General features: G+C 48.6%; 1 protein-coding gene across 1 annotated transcript in view; it reads right to left on the bottom strand.

Annotated features, from left to right (window-relative positions):
* The window catches only part of ca5a (carbonic anhydrase Va), a 132,195-nt gene that overhangs the window by 28,613 nt on the left and 83,605 nt on the right, over positions 1-19,977 (bottom strand). The window contains exons 5-6 of the mRNA XM_072518080.1: positions 7,588-7,683; positions 6,758-6,820 (exon numbers count right to left, since the gene is read on the bottom strand). Of these exons, the coding sequence (XP_072374181.1) occupies positions 6,758-6,820; positions 7,588-7,683 (159 nt within the window). The remainder of the gene's footprint in view (positions 1-6,757; positions 6,821-7,587; positions 7,684-19,977) is intronic.

Below are 19,977 nucleotides of genomic sequence, written 5' to 3'. Positions count from 1 at the left end.
GTACGCAGCATGCTAACATGTCGGCCTTTCACCCCCTGCAGAAATGGATATTGGAATTCAACCAGCAATAGTTGCCTTCCTGTTAGTCGCCACAGCCCTGGGAGAAGCCCTGCGACTGTGCGAGCTGCGGCTGCTTGAGGAGGAAAAGCTGAAGCAGCGGAGGGTGCAGCAGTGGTGTGTGCCGCAGAGGAACAGGTGGCAGCCGTTCAGTTTGGAGAGCCAGCCGCCCAACAGGCTGCGTATCATTCACCTCTGCGTCTAATACCCGGGCACCTTCATCCTGGCAAACCCGGCGATTCCTGACATGTTCTAAATGCCCCCACCCAGCTGGGGGGTTAGCTCCTGGGTTACAGAGGTTATACGCTGCGGTCGTGGCAGATGTGGAGACCCGCTACAACGATGCCCATACAGCAACCAGGAGCGTGATCGAGCGGTGCTTCAGTCTCCTGAAGATGCGGTTCAGGTGCTTGGACTGCTATGGAGGGGCCCTCATCATGGCGGCATGTTGCATCCTCCACAACATCGCTCAGCAGAAGCGCGATATGCTGGTGGAGGAGGAACACAAGACCTCATCAGAGGAGGACGATGCGGGGGAGGGTGATGATGGGCAGAATATCGGGCCCAGGCAGGCATTGGAGGCCGCAGGGCAGGGCCAACGTGCATGGGACGCTCTGATCACCTACAGGTTCACCGACTGGGGGGGGGGGGGGGGGGGGGGGGGAGGGGGGAGACTGGCCAGGGGCATGTACACCAGTAGCACTATCTACCATCCACCTGAGTGATCCCTGCATGCGAGTTAGCCATTCCATCACACGGTCCCATCGAATCCCTGAGTGGTGTTGGGGACGGTTGGAGGGGGGAGCCCGGGCCACCCACAACATCTGCTCATTTCTCCCACTCGCCCATCCCGCCCCGCGCGCTCCGGCCAGCCTAGCACACAAATCTGGCAGAGCACCAAGACAGGTTGTAACAGTGGTAACAGGTGTTTAAACCTGGGATGGTTTAGCACAGTGGGCTAAATAGCTGGCTTGTAATGCAGAACAATGCCAGCAGCGCGGGTTCAATTCCCGTACCAGCCTCCCCGAACAGACGCCGGAATGTGGCGACTAGGGGCTTTTCACAGTAACCTAATTGAAGCCTACTTGTGACAATAAGTGATTATTAAAGTAGCAAATATTTACAGGTTTGTGCCTAGCCCCTATAACTAAACTGTGCCCTGCACCTGTGCCAACTTAACTGGTGTCGAACTTTCGGACTTGATTTGCCCTAACGCTACGTCTATGTGGTTCCCCAGATGGTACAGCAGGAGTGGAGGTGGCCTGCTGGGATTCCGCCCTGCGACCTGGGTCCCCGTTGGTGGCCGGCTTCTGGGGCGACCGGGCCTGGATGCTGCTCGGGTGTCCCAGGTGGCGTGGTGCCGCCCTGTTCCCCCTGCTGACCACCAGATGAGTCAGGGACAGAAGGGGGGGGGGGTCACGCACCTCCTCTGCGGGAGTCACCAGCACGGACCTCCTCAACACCTCCTCCTCCCTCGGGGTGCCCGATGGCCTCTGGTCTACTCCATGGGACAGGGTTGCGAGTGGAGCTATCCCCTGAGGCTACCCCAGCACCTGGAGGCCTACTCTGGTGTCGACCAGGGTGCGCATGCTCGCGGCCATGGAACCTGGGGTGGGCGGTGGTGAGGGTGGGGGTGGTGTCAGGTGAGGGTGGTGTGGCGGTGAGTGTGGTGTAGGGCGAGGGTAGTGTGGGGATGGTGCAGGGTTAGACAGTTCAATGCATGCAGCCCTGGGGTTCGGTAACTGGTGGCTTCAGTGGCCAGGGCACCCAGCCATGGTGGCTAGTATGAGTGCCGGCATGTGCTGCAGGGGGGGTTTGCCCGCCTTTCGGGTGGGAGGTATAGGGTCACGGGTGTGTGGAAGGGGGTTTGGTGCCAGGAGCACAGTGCTGCCACCTCACCCTGGCCGCTCTGAGGAGGTCGTGCAGTTTTTTTGATACTGCTGACTGGTCCGGATGACGTTGCCCATGGCGCTGACCTTCTCTGCCACCTGCATCAGGTATGGCGAACGGCAGCGGCTGGCAGCCTCCATGTCCAGGAGAGTCTCCAGCTTGGCATCTGTGAATCTTGGGGCTGCTCTCCTTGCTGCCATCTTGTTGGCTGTGATGGTGAGTGTGGGGGGAGAATTGTTTATATGCGACTGCAGCTTGTCAGCCTCCTGAGTGTCAATTGCGAAACTGGTGAATCCGGCACTGTTTCTCATGAAAATTGATTGTGTTCCACAGTAGCAGAATCAGTCCACGTGTGGTGCCAGTTTTACTGTCGTGGAACTCTAGAAATTTTGAGTCAGCGTCAACACTTTGTCTCAGATTTGGAGAATCACACCCTCTATGTCCAATCTATTTCCTTTACTTGTTCAAGCATTTCTTCAAAATGTTTTATTAAACTTATTTTAAGCAAATCCATTATGAAATCCTCATTTAATCCACGCATCTTTAAATGCTCACTAATTGGATCTTGAATTCTGGATTCCAAATGTTTTCAAATACTTAATTTTGATTAGCTTGTGTAGAGATACTCAATATATCTCTCATTAATGCAAAAGTAAAATACTTGGATGCTGGAAATCTGAGATACAAGTAGAAAATGTTGGAAATGTTCATTAAGTTTGGCAGCATTTTTGGATATGGAATTAGGGTTAATGTTTCAGGTTGAGGACCAATCATTAAAAGACCGTTGAACTGAAATATTAATTTTGTTTCTATTTTCACTGATGCTGACAGACCTGCTGTGCATTTCCAGCACTTTCCGTTCTTGTAACATTTTTCTTAACTGACTGTATAATCAATTGTACTCTAAGCAGCACATTGTTTGGCCTTACAGTTAATGGCCTGTTCTTGAAGAGGAAATCAAAGTGAGAGCATATGTAGTACATAATTTTAGGATGGGGTAATTGGCACTCAAAAGTGCTGAGAGAGTTCAGTTGGAATGGGACACCTTATGTTGCAGTGCAATGCACAAGTATTTCGGGATGCATGGATGGGGCAGGGGAAGTAATGTTTTATTTAGCCATAGTATTGGCAAGAGTCAGGTTATTGCTGTGTAATGGTACTTTAGGTGCTTAGCTGAGTCTGCCATGAAATTCTTGTTGAGTCACAAATTTTATCCTCCAGCCAGCATTTTCTTCCTTTGATTGCTGCTACCTGCATTCTCCTGTATTCATGGCAAAACTTCTTTGTCAGGCAAAGTTGTGCAACACATAGCAGACAACAATAACTTTGGACACCTTGGCTGGCTTGTATTCTAACAACCTTGATCACCAGCATTTTGGTGGTTAAAACAGTGGATGAGAAATGAGAGACTTTCAAAGAAGAGATGAAAAGGGTGCAAACTAGGTATATACCCATGAGAAATAAAGTCAGGATATCCAAAGCTAGAGTACTATGGATGACTCAGGTTCTTGAGGAGAAAATAAGAAAAAAGAGGCATGTGATACATGCCGGAATAATAATAGCAATAGAAATCAGGAAGGGTATCTCGAATGCAGGAGAGAGGCTAAGGTTGAAATAAGGATGGCTAAGAGGAAGCACGAGGAAAGGATGGCAGGCTGCGCTAAAACAAATAGTAGAGTGTTCTTCAAACATATTAATAGCAAATGATTAGTGAAGGATAGAGCGGGGCCCATAAGGGACAAGGAGGGTAAGCTGCTCACTGAAGCGGTGTGTATGGCAGAGGTACTAAATGAGTACTTTGCTTTGTCTTTACCAAAATAGAAGGTGGTGACAATGGCCAAGTTGAAAATGTGGGTAATGAGCAACTGAGCGGTAGTGATAAAGAAAAGGTGCTAAAAAGGCTGGCAGCACTCCAGGTAGAGAAGTCGCCAGGCCCGATGGGAAGCATCCTAGATTGCTGAGAGAGGGAAGGGAGCAAATTGCAGATCCTTTGACAGATATTTTCCACGCCTCTTGAACATAAGATTAGTCCCGGAGGACTGGTGGATTGCAAATATGATGCCATTGTTTAAGAAAGGTGCAAAGGATAACACAGGAAGTTACAGACCTGTCAGCGTGACATCAATAGTGGGTAAACTGATGGAAGCCATAATACGGGATAGGATAAATATACACAGAGAAAAATAAGTTGGACAGTCAACATGGCTTTGTCAATGGCAGGTCATGTCTGACAAATTTAATTGAGTTTGTTGACAAGGTGGCACAAGCAGTAGTTGAGGGTAGTGCTGTTAAATGTTGCATATTTGGACTTTCAGAGGGCATTTGATATGGTGCCTCATGACAGGTTGGACCACATTTGGAATATTGTGTTCTGTTCTGGGCACCTTATTTAAGGAAGGATGTTAAAGCCCGAGAGAGAGTGCAGAGGAGATTTACTAGAATGATACCAGGAATGAGGAATCTTAGATACAGTGAAAGATTAGAGAAATTGGGCTTGTTCTCCTTAGAGCAGAGAAGATTAAGAGGTGACCTTATTGAGGTTTCAACATTATGAACAATTTTGACAGGGTAAGAAGGATATTCTGTTTCCACTGGTTGGTAAGTCAGTGACCAGAGGTCACAATTTCAAGATGGTCAGCAACAGAGCTAGGAATGAGATGAAGAGAAAATTCTTTACTCAAGAGAGTTTTGGGTAATGGAATGCACTGCCAGAGAGAATGGTGGAGGCGGATTGCATAGGAGGTTTCAAAAGAGAGCTGGATATATGTTTGAACGTGATGAATTTAGAGGGCCACGGAGATAGGGCTGGTGAATGGGACTAGCTAGGCAGCTCTTTTGGGAGCCGGTGCTGACATTGTCTGAATGGCCCCCTTCTGTGTTGTAAAATTCTATGATTCTATGTTGTCTTGTTGCATCACCTTTCAGGTTTGTTGTTGGACATTTTAAAGGAGTAAGCAACTATGGCTTTAAGTGATACCCGTGGTTCCCTTATGGTCTTTATGGCCCTCAAAATAATTGTGGCACTGTAAATTGGTAGAAAATGAAGGAATTATGGTTGTACGCATTCACGTATGATGGCAATATACCAGCAGCACATACATGGAATGGAGGCCCTTCCTCGACATGGAGCGATACATAGATACAAAATTAAACAAGCGGTTTCAGACAGAGAACAGGAATACCTGCATTGGGTTAGGAGGCTGTGGAATGCACTGAGTGAGTGGTTGAAGCAGAGATCATGCCAATGTTTAAGAGCAGGTCAGGTAAATTGGTGACGGCCTTTTTTGGGAATCATAATTTGCAGATACATGCAGATGCTCTTTGGGTATGCTCCCTCACCCTGTACAGATAGGAGGGAGCATCTGGGCCAATCCTGACTGAATGCTGAAGGTGTAAGGTGCCATCCCTGTCAATCATCCTTTTTCTAACCGTGCGGGGCAGCACGGTAGCCTTGTGGATAGCACAATTGCTTCACAGCTCCAGGGTCCCAGGTTCGATTCCGGCTTGGGTCACTGTCTGTGCGGAGTCTGCACATCCTCCCCGTGTGTGCGTGGGTTTCCTCCAGGTGCTCCGGTTTCCTCCCACAGTCCAAAGATGTGCTGGTTAGGTGGATTGGCCATGATAAATTGCCCTTAGTGTCCAAAATTGCCCTTAGTGTTGGGTGGGGTTACTGGGTTATGGGGATAGGGCGGCGGGTGCTCTTTCCAAGAGCCGGTGCAGACTCGATGGGCCGAATGGCCTCCTTCTGCACTGTAAATTCTATGATAATCTATGATTCTAACCAACGTGGAAACACACAAAAACCTGGAGCCATACTCATTTGGGCAGTATGCAAGATACTGTAGAAAACTTGCACAGTTGGCAGATAAAACGCAGCTTTAAGAGATTGGATTAAACAGCTCAACAGCAAAGACACACTAAAATAGGTGCAAATTAGTCAGACGGGCCAGGATTTTCCAGTCCCTCCTGTGGTGGGAATCCGTGAGTGGACCAGAAAATTTGATGAACCAGCCAAAAGTCCATAGATTTCGGGTGGGATCGGAAAATCCCAGCCAAGATCATAACAAATCAGGCTACAAAAAACATCAGTGAAGGGTGTTTCTTCCCTTCAGCATTTACTTTAAACATGCCACAAGCTATAAAACATTTCAGCCATATAATGCAGCCAAATTTACATATTTTTCAGACCCTTAGTAAACCCAAAACACAGCAGGTATGTAAACTCTCATCACTAGATTAGATTAGGTAAAGTATGATACATGTATAGCTGCTGAGCAGCCCTTAAGAGGAGGCAGTGCATGCTGTGCAGCGATTGTTGGGCACTTAAAATTTTACCAAAAAGCCCCATAACTGCAATTGGTAGAAGTGGAATACTTCAAAAAAGAAGCTACTCAGGTAAGATTGAGATTAAGTCATCCTGTTGGGACTCTACAGAAAGTGCTTAATGGGATCTAATTGACTTGAATGTTGAATCGTAAAAATAGTTGCCAAAAGTGGAAAATTATCCTGCACTGATGCCCCCACATTAGTGAACACATAAGAAAATCTAAACCATAAAATAAAGTTTTTTGACAGCCATCAATATTTGGCGCCCATGTTAAACTTTCACCTTAGAAACTGGAAGAATTAAGACTGTGACTGTGATTCCTCAGTAACAATGTACTTGAGCTGAACTGCTTGAGTATACCCTATCCAGTTGTCCAGTCTGAACCACCCCTGCTTTTTCAACTGAGGAGAACATCAATAACATAGAGGGGCATAAATGCAAGTGAAAAAAAGGAAAACAAACTAAATGCAGTCATCCACCTACCTTATGTTTAACAGCTGGCAATGCATCCACAAGTTTCTGTAGACTATCATGCCTTTTTCCAAGCTTTTAATAAAACAAAACATCAATAAGAAGTTGATCATGTACCAATCAAAAATATCTCTTGCAAAATTCTTTTAAATATTGATATTCTGTTGGAACACGGTTTCTTTTATTATTCAGATTGTTTTCACAGGGTAGACTTTCTTCTTCCCTGCACTAGGGCAATTGGTAAATCCTTGGCACAGGAAAGAGGAAAACGGGATACAGGTTCAAGCCGTTTACATCAAGTCCCTGCTGCTATTCTCTACACTGGGATCTTCTGAGGAGTGTCCTGGAGTAGGTGGAAGTCCAGTGTTGCTATTATCATTCTTTCTCCAATTATAATCCTTGTACAGCCAAGGAAACATGGTAGAAGGCCCTACCCCTAGACACATGCAGGCTGGAAGATACTTGGCCTGGGTCCATTTTGCAGGTTGAATAAAAGGTTGGCTTGAAATTTCTCCACTTCCAGAAAATTGGAAGCACTTGGGTTCTTTTTATGACTGCTCTCCAAATGCCGTGACATTGACAGCCAGGAGCTTAAATCTCAGGCCTGCAGCTCTGATTGGACTTTTAGCCTGATTTCTAAACACATAGCCTAGACAGAGGACATGCCTGTGTCTGGAGCTTTCCAAGGCTACGTTAATACAGGAACATTAGTGCAAGTTACAACTTTATAGACTCAGGACTGTGAGGTGATCACTGAGTGCCCACAGAGAAAAATGTACCATCATATTTCCAAATGAGTAATAATCCAAATCACAAGGAAGTGCTCAGTTGTTTCAAGTTACCTTTAGAAATACTCCGACAACTGCAAGACCATTTTCAGACAGAATGGCTTCACCACTGTTGTTGCATTTTACTGGGTTCCAGTGAACCAAATGAAGCTATGATAGTGAGAACAAAAATCTGTTAAATTATTGTCTAATTGTCTATTTCAATGCATTACATATTACAGCATAACAGAAGAGTCACCAGTCACCACTTAACACATTTTAAAAGCAAAGGACACTTAAAGGTCCAATCGCTTCACAAAGTTGTGCTTATTTTTCTCTTACATTAGAAAGCTACAAAGCGGTTGCACCGTAGAAACTGAACTTCAATTGATGTAGTGCACTGAAATGGGCGGCATGGTAGCACAGGGGTTAGCACTGTTGCTTCACAGCACCAGGGGCCCGGGTTCGATTCCCACCGTGGGTCACTCCGGTTTCCTCCCACAAGTCCCGAAAGACGTGCTTGTAAGGTGAATTGGACATTCTGAATTCTCCCTCAGTATAACCCCACTGGTTACAGGTCACCAACCTGAAAATAAGCTCCTTATCCCCACTTGTTGTTTCCTGCCCATTAGACAATTCTCTACCCATGTCAATATAGTACCTCCAACACCTTAGGCTCTAAACTTATGAATTAACCTTTTGTGAGGTACCTTGTCAAACATCTTCTGGAAGTCCAAAAACAATACATCAACTGGTTCCCCTCTATCCACTCTGGTTGAGACTTCCTCGAAAAACTCAAATAAATTAGTGAGACATGATTTCCCATTCATGAGGCCATGTTGACTCTGCTTGATTAGATTATGATTTTCCAAACATGCTGCTATTACTTCCTTAATAATTGATGCCAACATTTTTCTAACAATAGATGTTAGGGTAATCAGCTGACAATTACCCCGTTTTTGCCTCCCTTCCTTTTGAATAGGGGTGTCATATTGGCACCCAATCATAGACCTCTGGTACCTGTCCAGAATCCAAGGATTTTGGAAAATTACAAGTAATACATCGGCCACTCTGCAGCTACTTATTGGGCTGGTTCAGCTCAGTGGGCTAGACAACTGGTTTGTAATGCAGAATAAGGCCAGCAGCACAGCTTCAATTCCTGTACCAGCTGAGAATTCTGAATTCTCCCTCTGTGTACCCGAACAGGCGCTAGAATGTGGCGACTCGGGGCTTTTCGCAGTAACTTCATTGCTGTGTTAATAAGCCTACTTGTGACAATAATAAACATTATTATTATTAAATCAAATTTGGTAATAATGAAGATAGTTTCAGCAAGCTTCATCCTGCACAATGGAAAAATAGTTCTGGAGTTTGGACTTTCTCCCCATGTCTGCGTGGGAGTCACCCCCACAACTCAAAGATGTGCAGGCTAGGTGGACTGGCCACGCTAAATTGCCCCTTAAAAAAAAAGTCGTAAGGCTTAGAATCTGTGTGGGTAGAGTTGAGGAATTGAAAAGGAAAAAAAGACCCTGATGGGAGTGTATTTTATTTTAAAAAATAAATTTAAAGAACCCAATTCCACGTGGCCAATCCACCTACCTTGCACAGTTTGGGTCGTGGGAGTGAATCTCCCACAAACACGGGGAGAATGTGCAAACTCCACACGGACAGTGACCCTGGGCTGGGATCGAACCCGAGTCCACGGCACTGTGAGGCAGCAGTGCTAACCACTGCACCACCGTGCCGCCCTACCTTGATGGGAGTTATGTACAGGCCCCCAAGAGTAGTCAGGATGTGGGTCAGAAAATAAATCAGGAGATAGAAAACGCAGATAAGAAAGGCAATATTACAATACTCATGGGGGACTTCAATATGCAGGTGGACTGGGAAAATCAGGTTGGTAGTGGATCCCAAGGAAAGAAATTTGTGAAATGTCTATGAGATGATTTTTTTGGAGCAGCTTGTGGCAGAGCCCAGTAGGGAACAGCCAATTCTTGATTTGGTGATGTGAAATGAGGCAGACTTGATTAGGAACTTAAGTTGAAAGAACCTTTTGGGGCAGTGACCACAATATGACAGAATTTACCCTGCAGTTTTAGAGAGAGAAGATGGAATCAGATGTAATGGTATTACAATTAAATAAGGCTAATTACAATGACATGAGGGAGGAGCTGTCCAGAGTTGATTGGAAGGGGAGCCGAGCAGGGAGGTTGGAGGAACAGCAATGGCAGGGGTTTGGGGGATTATTCGGGACGCAATACAGAAATTCTTCCCAAGGAGGAGGAAACATGCTAAGGGCAGAACGAGGCAACCACGGCTGACAAGTGAAGTCAAGGACAGCATAAAAGCAAAAGAAAAAGCATACAATGTGGCGAGGATTAATGGGAAGACAGAGGATTAGGAAGCTTTTAAAAGCAAGCAAAGGACAACTGAAAGAGCAATAAGGGGGGAGAAAGTGAAATATGAGTGTAAACTATCTAGTAATACAAAAGACGATTGCAAGAGTTTTTGATCGATGAAAGGTAAGAGAGAGGCAAGAATGGACACTGGACCACTGGAAAATAAGGCTGGCAGTGTAGTAATGGGGAACAAAGAAATGGCAGAGGAACTGCATACGTGCTTTGCATCAGTCTTCCAGTGGAAGACAACAGTGACATACCAGAATTTCAAGAGTGTCAGGGCAGACGTAGTGGTCATCACATGGGAGAAAGTGCTGGGGAGCTGAAAGGTGTGAAAGTGGATAAATCACCAGGATCGAATGGACTACACCCTAGGTTCTTGAAGGAGATTGTGGAGTCATTGGTGGTGATCTTTCAGGAATCATTGGAGTCAGGAAGTTCCCAGATGACTGGAAAATGGCTAATGTAACACCCCTGTTTAAGGAGGGAGGGAGGCAGAAGATGGGAAACTGATTTTGGTCGTTGGTAAGATTTTAGAGTTCTTGGAACTGCATGGTAAAATAGGACTGAGTCGGCAAGCCTTTGTCAAGGGGAGGTCATGCCTGACACATCTGTTAGAATTCTTTGAGGAGGTAATGAGGACGTTAGACAAAGGAGAACCACTGGACATGATCTATTTGGATTTTCAGAAGGCCTTTGACAAGGTGGCGATCAGGAGGCTGCTAAATAAGATAAGAGCCCATGGTGTTAGGGGCAAAGTACTGGCATGGATAGGGGACTGGGCGACTGGCAGAAGGAGGAGAGTGGGAAAAAAGGGATCTTTTTCAGGATGGCAGCCGGTGACGAGAGGGGTCAGTGCTGGGACCACAAATATTCATGATATACATTAATGATCTCGAAGAAGAACTGAGGGCATTGTTGCTAAGATTGCAGATGATACAAAGATATGTAGAGCGATAGGTAGTGTTGAGGAAGCAGGGAGGCTGCAGAAGGACTTGGGCAGGCTAGAAAAGTGGGCAAAGAAGTGGCAGATAGAATACAATGTGGAAAAGTGTGAGGTTATGCACTTCGGAAGGTTGAACAGAAGCAAGAATGATCTCGGGAATGAAGAGCTTGTCATATGAGGAGCGGTTGAGGACTCTGGGTCTGTACTCGATGGAGTTTTGAAGGATGGGGGGGGGGGGTTGGGGATCTCACTGAAACTTACAGAATACTGAGAAGTTTGGATAGAGTGGACATGGAGAAGATATTTCCACGAGTAGGATAGACTAGAACCGAAGGGCACAGCCTCAGACTGAAGAGATGTTCCTTTAAAACTATATGAGGAGGAATTTCTTCAGAGGGTGGTATATCTGCGGAACTCATTGCCACAGAAGGATGTGGAGGCCAAGTCACTGAGTGTCTTTAAAACAGAGATAGATAGGTTCTTGATCAATAAGGGGATCAGGGGTTAATGGGAGAAGGCAGGAGAATGGGGATGAGAAACATATCAGCCGTGATCACATGGCAGAGCAGACTCAATGGGCTGAATGGCCTAATTCTGCAGTTTGGCCAAAAAGCTAGATTTTAAAAGGAGGAGACAGAAAGGTTCAGGGAGGAAATTCCAGAGCTTAGGGCTAAGGCAGCTGAAGGCAGAGCAAGTGGAGTGGGAGATGAAATTGCAGGAGTTAATGAGCTCAAAGGATTGGAGGCTTAGGAGGTTACAGAGATAGGGAGGAGCAAAAGAATGGAGGGATTTGCAAAAAATAATAATATAAAAATCAGTGTATTGTTAAACTTAGAGCAAATTTAGGTCAGTGAGAAAGAGGGTGATGGGTACATTGGACAGTGAGAGTAAGGGTGAAATGCATACCAGAACTCTAAAAGAAACAAGGGAGAAAGAGTGAAGGTTCTGACCATCATTTTCCAATCCTCTCCGGCAACAGCATGGTGTCAGAGGATTGCTGACATTGTACCATTGTTTAAAGAGGGAGGAAAGATAGCCCAAAAAAGTACAGACCAGTCAGTGCTGGGAAAATTATTGGAAAAAATTCTGGGAGATGGTGGGCAGAATTTAATGCCATTTTGGTGATGATGGAAAGCACAGCAGACGGGGACCCCACCCCCTTCCTGATTCCATACTGATTAAATCCAAAGCAGCATGGCAAATGGACAGCCTTCCAATTTTTAAAATGAATTTAGAATACCCAATTTATTTTTTCAATTAAGGGACAATTTAGCGTGGCCAATCCACCTACCCTGCATATCTTTGGGTTGATGGGGCGAAACTCATGCAAACACGGGGAGCTAGTGTCGGTAGCTATTCTCCGCCCAATTGCGTTTCACGTTTTGGCCTCAGCCAATGGAGAATGCCTCCCGCAAGCTCCTAAGGATCAAGATACAATCCTGATAACAGGGGCCGGGATTCTCCGAGCCTCCAAGCCAAAATTGCGTTCGGCGCGGGGGCGGAGAATGGGGTCTCAGACCGGGATCGGCTCTGATGCCGGGACGTGATTCTTCGGCGACCAGAGAATCGGCGGCAGTCGCCTGCGTGTGGGCAACCTGGCGTGGTCGGGGGCCACTGAAAGAGGTCCTCCGCGGTCGACTAGCCGAGCTCTGCCGGCGTGGTTCCTTTATGGTTTCACCCGGCAGGAGCTCGGACCCGCGGCTGTGGTGGCCGTCCTAGTGGAGGGCCAGGGGGAACAGATTCCGGGGGACATCCACGACGGTCAGGCCCGCGATCGGGGCTACCGATCGGCGGGCGCAAGCAATCCGGGAGGGGGTGGGGGGCGGGCATATCTTCTTCCGCGCCGGCCTGCTGAGTGGCTCCATGTTGCGCGGAGGCCGGTGCGAAAACGGCGGCAGTGCGCATGCGCGGCCGGATGTGCAGGGCCTCTTATCAGCAGCAGGAGCTGCGCGGCGCACACCGGGGCCCTGCTATCCCTCTTGAAGTCGCAGAATCACTCCAGACTTCTTGAAAACCCGTTTTCCGGCGGGCGTGGGGACATAGCCCCACCTTCGGAGAATCCCGGCCAGGGAATTTGGACAGAAAGAATGTTGGACAGCACAGTAGCATAGTGGTTAGCACAATTGCTTCACAGCTCCAGTGTTCTAGGTTCGATTCCCGGCTTGGGTCACTGTCTCTGCGGAGTCTGCACGTTCTCCCAGTGTGTGCGTGGGTTTCATCCGGGTGCTCCGGTTTCCTCCCATAGTCCAAAGATGTTCAGGTTAGGTGGATTGGCCATGATAAATTGCCCTTAGTGTCCAAAATTGCCCTTAGTGTTGGGTAGGGTTACTGGGTTATGGGGATAGGGTGGTGGTGTGGGCTTGGGTCGGGTTTTCTTTCCAAGAGCCGGTGCAGACTCTATGGGCCGAATGGCCTCCTTCTGCACTGTAAAATTCTATGACATCTATGAAGTGAAAGAAACAGAGACCAAAGTACTATCAGAAGAATTCAAGGACGGGTCAACAAAGTGAGAACAAAGAACAAAGGATAATACAGCCTTTATTTTGGCCCTCTAAGCCTGTACTGGTCATGATACCACCCCTGGCCAAAACCCTCAGCACTTCCTAGTTCCGTTTCCCTCTATACCCATCCTATCCACGTATTTGTCAAGATGCCTTCTGAATGCCATTAATGTATCTGCTTCCACAACCTCCCCTGACAGCACATTCCAAGCACTGCCCACCCTCGCTGTAAAAAAACCTGCCTCGCACATCTCCTCTAAACTACCCCACGGACCTTTAAGCTATGTCCCCTAGTGACTGACCCCTCCACCCTGGGAAAGAGTGCCTGCCCATCCACTCCATCCATGCTCCTCATAATCTTGTAGGCCTCTATCAGGTCACCCCTCAACCTCGGTCTTTCCAATGAAAACAGTCCGAGTCTATTCAGCCTCTCCACATAGCTAACACCCTCTAGACCAGGCAACATCCTGGTAAACCTCCTCTGCACCCTCCCCAAAGCCTCCACATCCTTCCCGTAGTGTGCCGACCAGACTTGTGCGCAATATTCCAAGTGTGGCCTTACCATGGTTCTATACAACTGTAGCATTACTTACCAGTTTTTATACTCAATGCCCCGTCCAATGAAGTCAAGCATTCCATATGCTTTCTTGACTACCTTGTGTTGCCACTTTCAAAGATCTGTGGACCTGTACGCCCAGATCTCACTGACTTTCTATATTCCGAAGAGTTTTGCCATTTACTGGAGTTTTCCCCTCTATGTTAGACTTACCAAAATGCATTACCTCACATTTGTCCGGACTAAACTCCATTTGCCATTTCGCTTCCCAGGTCTCCAACCTATCTATGTCCTGCTGTATCCACTGACAATCCTCAACACTATCTGCCACTCCACCAACCTCGGGTGTCATCCACGAACTTACTAATCAGACCAGCTGCATTTTCCTCCAAATCGTTTACGTATACTACAAACAACAGAGGCCCCAGCACCGATCCCTGTAGTCACAACCTTCCCTTCAGAATAACACCCTTCTACTGCTACCTTCTGTGACTGAGCCAGTTCTGTTTCCATCTTGCCACCTCACCTCTGATCCTGTGTGACTTCACCTTTTGTACCAGTCTGCCATGAGGCACCTTGTCAAAGGCTTTACTGAAGTCCATGTAAACAACACCCACCACCCTCCCCATATCAATCATCTTTGTCACCTCCTCAAAAAGCGAGATCAAGTTAGTGAGGCACAACCTCCCCTTCACAAAACCATGCTGTCCATCGCTAATAAGTCCGTTTGTTTCCAAATGTGTATAAATCCTGTCCCTGAGAATTCTCTCCAATAATTTATCAACTACCGACGTGAGGCTCACCGGCCTATAGTTTCCTGGATTATCCCTGCTATCTTTCTTAAACAGCAGCACCACCTTAGGTATTCTCCAGTCCTTTGGGATCTCACCTGTAGCCAATGAGGATACAAAGATGTCAGTCAAGGCCCCAGTAATTTCCTCCCTTGCTTCTCTCAGTATTCTGGGGCAAATCCCATCAGGCCCAGGAGACGCATCTGCCTTAATGTCTTAAAATAGCAATACCTCCTCCTTTTTGATGTCAACATGACCCAGACTGTCCACACACCCAACCCAAGAATCATCTTCCACAAAGTTCTTTTCCTTGGTGAACACTGATGCTAAGTACTCATTTAGTACCTTGCCCATTTCCTCTGGCTCAACACAGATTCCCCCCACTGTCATTAAGTGGTCCAATCGTTTCCCTGGCCAGCCTCCTGCTTTTTACATTTGAATAAAAAGCTTTGGGATTCACCTTAATCCTATTTGCCAATGACTTTTTATGACCCCTCCAAGCCCTCCTAATTTCCACTTAAGTACTTTCCTACTTTCTTTATACTACTCAAGAGTTTTGATTGTCCCCACTCTTCTAGACCGTACAAAAGCCTCCTTTTTCTTTTTGACGAAGTTCACAATATCTCTCGTTATCCAAGGCTCCCTAAACTTCCAATACTTATCCTTTGTTCTCTCAGGAACGTGACTTTCCTGAATCCTAATCCACTGTCGCTTGAAAGACTCCCACATGTCTGATGTTGATTTACCGCCCAACAGCCGCACCCAATCCAAATCCTTCAATTCCTGTCTAATGTTATCATAATTTGCCTTTCCCCAGTTCAGCACTTTAACCTGAGGGTTACCCTCATCCCGATCCAAAAGTACCCTAAAAGTTATGGAATTGTGGACACTACTCCAAAAGGTTCCCCTACGGAAACCTCAACCACCTGCCCAGGCTCATTCCCCAATACCAGGTCCAGTACTGCCCCTTCCCTAGTTAGACTATTTACATATTGCATCAAGATGCCTTCCTGGATACACCCTACAAACCCTGTCCCGCACCCTAGCTCCCAACCTGGCATCTCATCCTCCACCATACCTCACCCAAGCCCCTACCACTGAGTCCCAGTCAATATTGGGGAAATTAAAATCCACAGCAACCCAGTTACTTTTGCACGTATCCAAAATCTCTCTACCTTTCAACTCTTCTATTTCTCGCGCTGACAGTTGGAGGGCCTGTAATACACCCCCAACATTGTGATTGCTCCCTTCCTGTTCCTGAGCTCTACCCAGATTGCCTCATTGTATGAGCCTCCATGGTGTCCTCCCACAGTACGGCTATAATATTCTCCTTGACAAGTAATGCTACTACGCAACCCCTTTCATATCCCCCTCTATCTCTCCTGAAGCATCTATATCCGCCAAAGTTCAGCTGTGAATCCTGCCCTTCCCTTAATCATGTTTCTGTGATAGCCACAACATCATAGTTCCAAGTACTAATGAGTGCTCTACGTTCGTCTGCCTTACCTGCTATACTTCTGGCATTGAAACAAATACACGTCAAACCACTGCGTTTGGGCAGACAGGATGATGTTGTTGTTCTCTTATTTTTGTTCTCTATTTCCCCTTCAGTTATAACACCTTCTTAGCTTACACTCTGGTTCCCACCCCTCTGCCATACTAGTTTAAAGTTGCGTTAAAAAGACAATTGCAATAACTAAAGTGGGATAGCAGACATCAGAGGTAGATGAAACATTTAATGTCATTTTGATACCGCCTGGGAATCATGAGTTCAACCAATTGTGAACAGTTTGCACAGCAGTCACGAGAAAGAAATCATAAAGGGGTTGGTGCAAAATCCTATATTGGATTAGCTGTTAAAAGTGGAACGGAAGCTTTGTTTAAAAGTGTCATTTGTAAAGTCTGCACTGGATTACAGAATGCAAACTGCTGAGGAAAAGCATTATTGTGAGAAGGGTTTAAAGCTTGTTTTTGAGAGTGGCGTTTGGAAACTCTCTTCTACGGGAATTCTGAGGAGAAATTCACAGACATTAACTTGGTTCAGGGCGGAGTGCGTGTATTTGACCAGTCACCTTGTGCGCTTAAAAGGGACTTTTTGTGTTAATAAGACCATTGTAGCTTGAGATGTACTTTGCATTCCATGTTAATTTTTGAATCTGTGTATATTTGTGGGTTCAAGGCTTTCCAGAACGCATGTACAGTAAATGCTGTTTGCATATCATTAGCGGGCCAGCCCCGGTATTCTCCGGGGCCACTGCGATTCCCTGCCTCCGGTGGGCTGAATTCCCGAAGCCGAGGTTCACTTGTGCTTTTAAGACCCATGAAACCAGTGTCATGGCTGATGAGGGAGAGAGAGAGGAGGTAGGACACAGAGAGGCGCGACTGTGGGCTGCCGATCTTGACACTGGCCGGGCTGGCTGGCTGGGGAGGGTACCCTGCCAGGGCTGGGGGAGGTATGCAACAAGGGAACGAGCTGTGTGGCTGGATGACCCACCAGGGGACTCGGTCGGTGCACAGGCACGGACCAACATTGCCCCTGCCTGCAAGGCAGCCATCTTGCTGCGCACCCTACTGACCACCCACCTTGACTCCTGGTTCTGCAGAGTGACACCGGCTGTATGGGTTCCTCCCACTGCCCCACCCTACCCCCACGCACCCCATCCTCCACCCACACCCCATTCCGGCACCTCATCCTCCACCATACCTCACCCCCGGCTGCCACCCGCCAGTGGGGCACGCCCACAGTAACCCCAACATGTGGGCACCAGATAGGTGCCACAGGGCTTACTGCTGGCAAAGGCGGCGCCAGCCAACGGTACCTCTGGTAGCAGGGACGGGTTCTGCGGCTAGAGTCCCATGGTGCCGGGCACCGACGGGACCAGGGGTGTGGGGATAGGGACATACGTGGGCAGAGTCCGAATGCCAACCGTGGGCACCATGTAGCCCGGTTAACCTGGTTGGGTATGGCGGTACTCACCATGCTAATATGTCGGCCTTGCACCCTCTGCAGACAATGGATATTGGAATTCAACCAGCAATGGTGGCCTTCCTGTCAGTCGCCGCAGCCCTGGTAATGCTCTGAGGCTGTACGAGCTGGAGCTGCTCGTGGTGGAGGAAGTTGCAGCAGCAGAGACTGCCCCAGAGGAACAGGAGGCAGCTGCTCAGGATGGAGTGCCCGCCGCCCAACGGGCCGAGGAGGAGGAGGTGCAAGGGAGGCACCACATGAGACCCCGTGTGTACCTGCAGCGTCTGTCATTTGAGGACCTGCAAGCCCGGCAGGCCATCGAAGACTCCGGCTGAGCAGGAAGACAGTGCAACATATCTGACAGATCATGGCACACCTGGCACTGCGGCGGAATGGGGGAGGACACCCGCTCCCGGTCACTCTGAATGTTTACGCCACAGGGTACATCCAGGCGCCAGGTGGGGACCTGTGCAGGATCTCAGAGAGCTCAGTGCACAGGTGCGTCCACGCAGTCACGGAGGCCCTGCATGCCCGGTCGGCACAATACATCTATTTTAAGGTGGAGCGAGCCCACCAGGATGCCCGGGCAGCACGGTTCGCTGCCATCGCCGACATGTCCCGGTTCAGGGGGTGATCGATGGGATGCATGTCCCTCTATGAGCACCTATAGAGGACAGGCCAATCTTCACAAACCAAAAGAGGTTCCACACGATGAACGTGCAGCTCATATGTGACCATCAGATGCATATCATCCACGTCTGCGCCCGGTAACCGGGCAGTGTGCATGGCGCCTTCATCCTGGCACACCCGGCGATTCCTGACATGTTCGAGACGCATCCCCGGCTGGGGGGTTGGCTCCTGTGTGACAGGGGTTATCCGCTGCAATTGTGCTTGATGATGCCTTTCCGGAGGCCATAGGCCGACGCCGAGATCCGGTGAAACGATGCCCATGGAGTGACCAGGGGCGTGATCGAGCTGTGCTTCGGCATCCTGAAGTGACCCCCCCCCCCCCCGGCTGCAACCCCTTCAGGGATACATACCTGCTGCACTGAGAGGTGTGGTCCCTAGGTTGGCAGTAACAGTGGGTCTGATCCCTGGGACAGAGGTTGACGACAACCCGTACTGTGATGGGCTCCGGTTCTCCACAGCGTTTGACAATGTCTGACTCCTTCAACCTGGGTGATCCCTGCATCACACGGTCCCATCGATTTCCTGGAGTGGCAGGTAAGGTCCGGGGGGGCGTCCTGTTCTGCCCACTGCCAACCAGATGCACCAAAGACTGGGGGGGGGAAAGAGTCCGAGGTACTGCGGTGAGCCAGTACGTCCACTGCGGGAAGTCACCGGCACAGGTTCCATCACCTCCTCCTCCCTCGATGGGACAGGGGTGCGAGAGGAGTTATCCCGAGGCTCCCTGCCACCTTGTGCTGCCAGTCCTGAGACCTGCTCTGGTCTCGACCAGGGTCTGCATGCTCGCAGCCATGGGGCACAAGGAGTTGATCATCACTGTCTGGACTGTGCCACCACCTTCTGGGTTTGTGTCACATCAGCCAGTAACTGTGCCATCTCCCTCTGGGACTGGACCACCTCCGTCTGTTCTGTGCCACATTGGCCAGTGCCTGGGCAATACCGCTGACGTTCTCAGTCATGGTCTACTGTGACTGGGCCATGCTCAGCGCCGCTGCAATGTCCAAGTAGCTCTGGCACATGGCTGCCTGTGAGACAGCAGCCCTGTCCTGGGCCTCAGTCAGCGCCTGCACAGAATGCCCCAGCCCTTGGACATGCTGATCCATAGCCAAATCCTCGCCCGCAATGCCTCCACCGCGGATGCCACACATGCAGTGTTGGCTTGGGTGGCACGCATGGGCGGCATAACCTCCTGCTCTGCACGCAGTTGGACTCCTCGAAATGCACCTGCAGGTGCTGGATGCTCGCCAACAACCCCTCATGCTGTCCCTGGTTCTGCGACTGCATCTCTACTGTAGATGGGACTGTCCATTCCAGAAGCCTGAAACCTGTCTGGATGGCAGCTAGACCCTGGAGTCGGACCATCCTCCAACCATCCGTCCCCTCGGGTACTCAAACCTCCATCTGATGTACCGGAGCATGTGTGTGGTGTGGACCAGAGGGTGTCCCAGGAGCCTCTTCACTAAAGTGCCCAACCGAGGCGAGTGTCTCAGATGATGGAGGATGTTGGCGACAGCTGTGATGGGAAATGTATCATCCCTGGACTCGAGCTCCAGGGTGTTGAGGGTTTCGCGTCGAGGGCTATTGTCCGTGCTGCTCTCCTCATCGCTGCTCTGCACATTG

The sequence above is a fragment of the Scyliorhinus torazame genome, chromosome 10 (genome assembly GCF_047496885.1).
Source record: "Scyliorhinus torazame isolate Kashiwa2021f chromosome 10, sScyTor2.1, whole genome shotgun sequence".
NCBI lineage: Eukaryota > Metazoa > Chordata > Chondrichthyes > Carcharhiniformes > Scyliorhinidae > Scyliorhinus > Scyliorhinus torazame.
Note: the sequence above shows the minus strand (reverse complement) of the source record. Positions and strands in the feature narration are given on the sequence as shown.